This window comes from Cryptomeria japonica, chromosome 8 (assembly GCF_030272615.1).
Source record: "Cryptomeria japonica chromosome 8, Sugi_1.0, whole genome shotgun sequence".
In the NCBI taxonomy this organism is placed as follows: domain Eukaryota; kingdom Viridiplantae; phylum Streptophyta; class Pinopsida; order Cupressales; family Cupressaceae; genus Cryptomeria; species Cryptomeria japonica.
In genome coordinates, this window is record NC_081412.1 from 732775750 (window position 1) to 732778346 (window position 2597).

Here is a 2597-nt window from a genome sequence, read left to right on the forward strand (position 1 = left end):
TGGCTCTCTAGACTTATAGGGTGTCCCTCCTATTACTTTATTCACTAGCTTGTTGATAAACTCTCTATTTCAGTTTTTATCTTTTTGTTGTTAATATACTATTGATAGCCCTTAAACTATGTTTAGGGTCAACACCCCATTAATGCTGCTTTTAATATAAAAAACATATAAAATAAAAAAATAAACACAAACAAAATTTATTGATTTAATCTTCTTTCATAAAATATAAAAAAAAATAACATTAATCATCCAAACTATTATTGATCTCCTATCTAGTAGATAAAAAAACATGTAAAAATGTACAAGTCAATTTTTGAAATTTGTAAAGAGTGTTGATTATGAAGAACTCGACGTCGTAGTTTGGAAAGCATTATGTATAAGTCTTCCCACCAATCCACTGAAGTTTGAGAAGAGTAAATTCTCGATACAAATAACTTTTTTTTTGGCTTTGGGATTTAACATGGAAATGAGAGATTTTTTTTAATTTTTTAATAATGATGTGGTGTGAATCGGGAGGAAAGTTCACTAGGTTTCGGCACCGGCAACACGATCCACCGACTAGGTAGTGCCAGCTAATTTCGACTCCAAAAAACGATTTGAATTTTTGTGGACGAGAGGAATGGCATTCCCCCACCTACTCTAGGAGATTCAGAGATCGATGTAAGCAACTCTCCTCCATCTAGAGTTTAATAAGGCAAAACATTGATACTCACCCTAATGAACCTGTCTACATTAACAGCCCAGATCACTCCTCCACTTGATCAGGCCTTATGGTAAACCAACCATTACAAAAATTCTTATTAAAAACGCTAAAAAGCAAAACCCCACGTGCCATCACTGATCACAGAGCCCGCCCCATTTCACACGCTACAAAATACCGCGTAGCTCATCATGAAACTTCTCACATATGCCTATAAATACCATCTCATTCCCATTTATCCATCAGACCGAGCTGAGCCATCCTGCGGTTCAGAGATGGGAAAGATGAGTTTCAGCTGTAATCTCTTGCTCATTTTGGCTGCAGGTTCCATTCTCACTGCAATACCATCAAATGCCACGTACCACACAAGTCCCCCAAAGCCATACCAATACAAGTCTCCTCCTCCACCCATCCACATCCCATCCCCTGTTCCTAAGCCACCAGTGAAGGCACCACCAAAGCCTCCTGTTGTAGTGAAGCCACCTCCTAAACCTCCTGTTGTTGTGAGGCCACCACCAAAGACACCTGTTGTCAAGCCAAAGCCTCCACCTAAGCCAGTGTCTCCTCCCCCTTATCATTACAAATCTCCACCACCACCACTTCCAAAGGTTTCTCCTCCCAAACCAGCTCCAACGTATTCCCCTCCTAAGAAGTCTCCACCAGTTTACACACCCCCCAAGCCATCACACCCTCCTCCTTCACCAGTTTATACCCCACCCAAAAAGTCCCCACCAGTGTACACACCCCCAAAGCCATCACATCCTCCTCCTTCACCAGTTTATACCCCACCCAAAAAATCTCCTCCTACCCCCCATGTGAAGCCACCAGTATCCCCACCAAAGTACAAATCACCCCCTGTTGTCACCCCTTCACCACCTAAGCGTGTGCCTATTTACCCACCTCCCCATCACTACTCCTACAAGTCTCCTCCTCCCCCCTACTAACCAACTGCGCCGCTGCAAAATAAAGTCGGTGGCTATTGTTCTGAGGTAAGTTTCAGTTTTATGTTCTTATTATTGGCATTTACAATGTTTAAAACAGCTCTTTCAATATTCTTTATTGATTCTAGCTTTCTCTTCAACCTTGGTATCGATTGTTAGCTCTGGATCTCAATGTTCGCTTGGTTTTTTTAAACTTTTCCTGACCTTGAATAGTTACATTCCTTGTTTTTTAGCCCCCATTTTAATGGAGCATTTGGATCTATATAAGTGGGCAATGTTTGCATTCTGTTAGATCTATATAAATTCAATTAGATTAATGACATTAATCTTGTTGGTTCTAGTCATCTGATTTCATATGTTGGGGATCTTTTTCTCTTGCAGTTTAACTTATACGTTTTGCTGATCCCCTCAAGAAATGGGAGACATTAACACTACTAGCTATACACAATGTTGAACGTGTTCAAGGCATCGATAGAAGTATCCGAGCCTCTTCTAAATAAGCAAAGTTGTGTTCTATGCAAGAAATATTTGCAATGATAAAATCAAGTTTCTTATGATACGCAAGGCTTCCTGTTACGTGTGCATGCGTTACATTGCTGAGTTTCATTTGCATAGAAAACATATAGCCGACAGTGAGGGCTTCTACGTTAATTAAATATACTTCTGCACACGTTCATATTAAAGAAAACAGGCTTAATCAAGCGCTTAAATAAAGTATATCAGATGACGTCATAGTCAAGAATCTCAAGACAGTAATATATATTTAAGTATACATAATTTCCCAGTGGCAACAGAACAAACGTCATTTGTCGAGCAAGGTACTTTTTCATGTGACCTGCAAACATGAAGCCAGCAGTATATCACGGTTGAAGTTATTTTGGCTCTAAAACAGATCTTTCGTACAATGTGATAGTGAAGTGTTAGACAATTGTAGCTGTTTATTGCAAAATCGATAA

The 2597-nt window shown here is 39.5% G+C and overlaps 1 protein-coding gene across 1 annotated transcript; it reads left to right on the plus strand.

Annotated features, from left to right (window-relative positions):
* Positions 1-922: 922 nt before the first annotated feature.
* LOC131028505 (pollen-specific leucine-rich repeat extensin-like protein 3) lies at positions 923-2200 on the plus strand. Its single transcript, XM_057958786.2, has 2 exons — positions 923-1689; positions 2023-2200. The coding sequence occupies exon 1, from the start codon at positions 976-978 to the stop codon at positions 1642-1644; it is 669 nt and encodes a 222-aa protein (XP_057814769.2). The 5' UTR covers positions 923-975; the 3' UTR covers positions 1645-1689; positions 2023-2200.
* The last annotated feature ends 397 nt before the right edge of the window (positions 2201-2597 follow it).

Coding starts and splice junctions, on each gene's coding strand:
- LOC131028505 (XM_057958786.2), top strand. CDS start 976: ATGGGAAAGATGAGTTTCAGCTGTAATCTCTTGCTCATTTTGGCTGCA.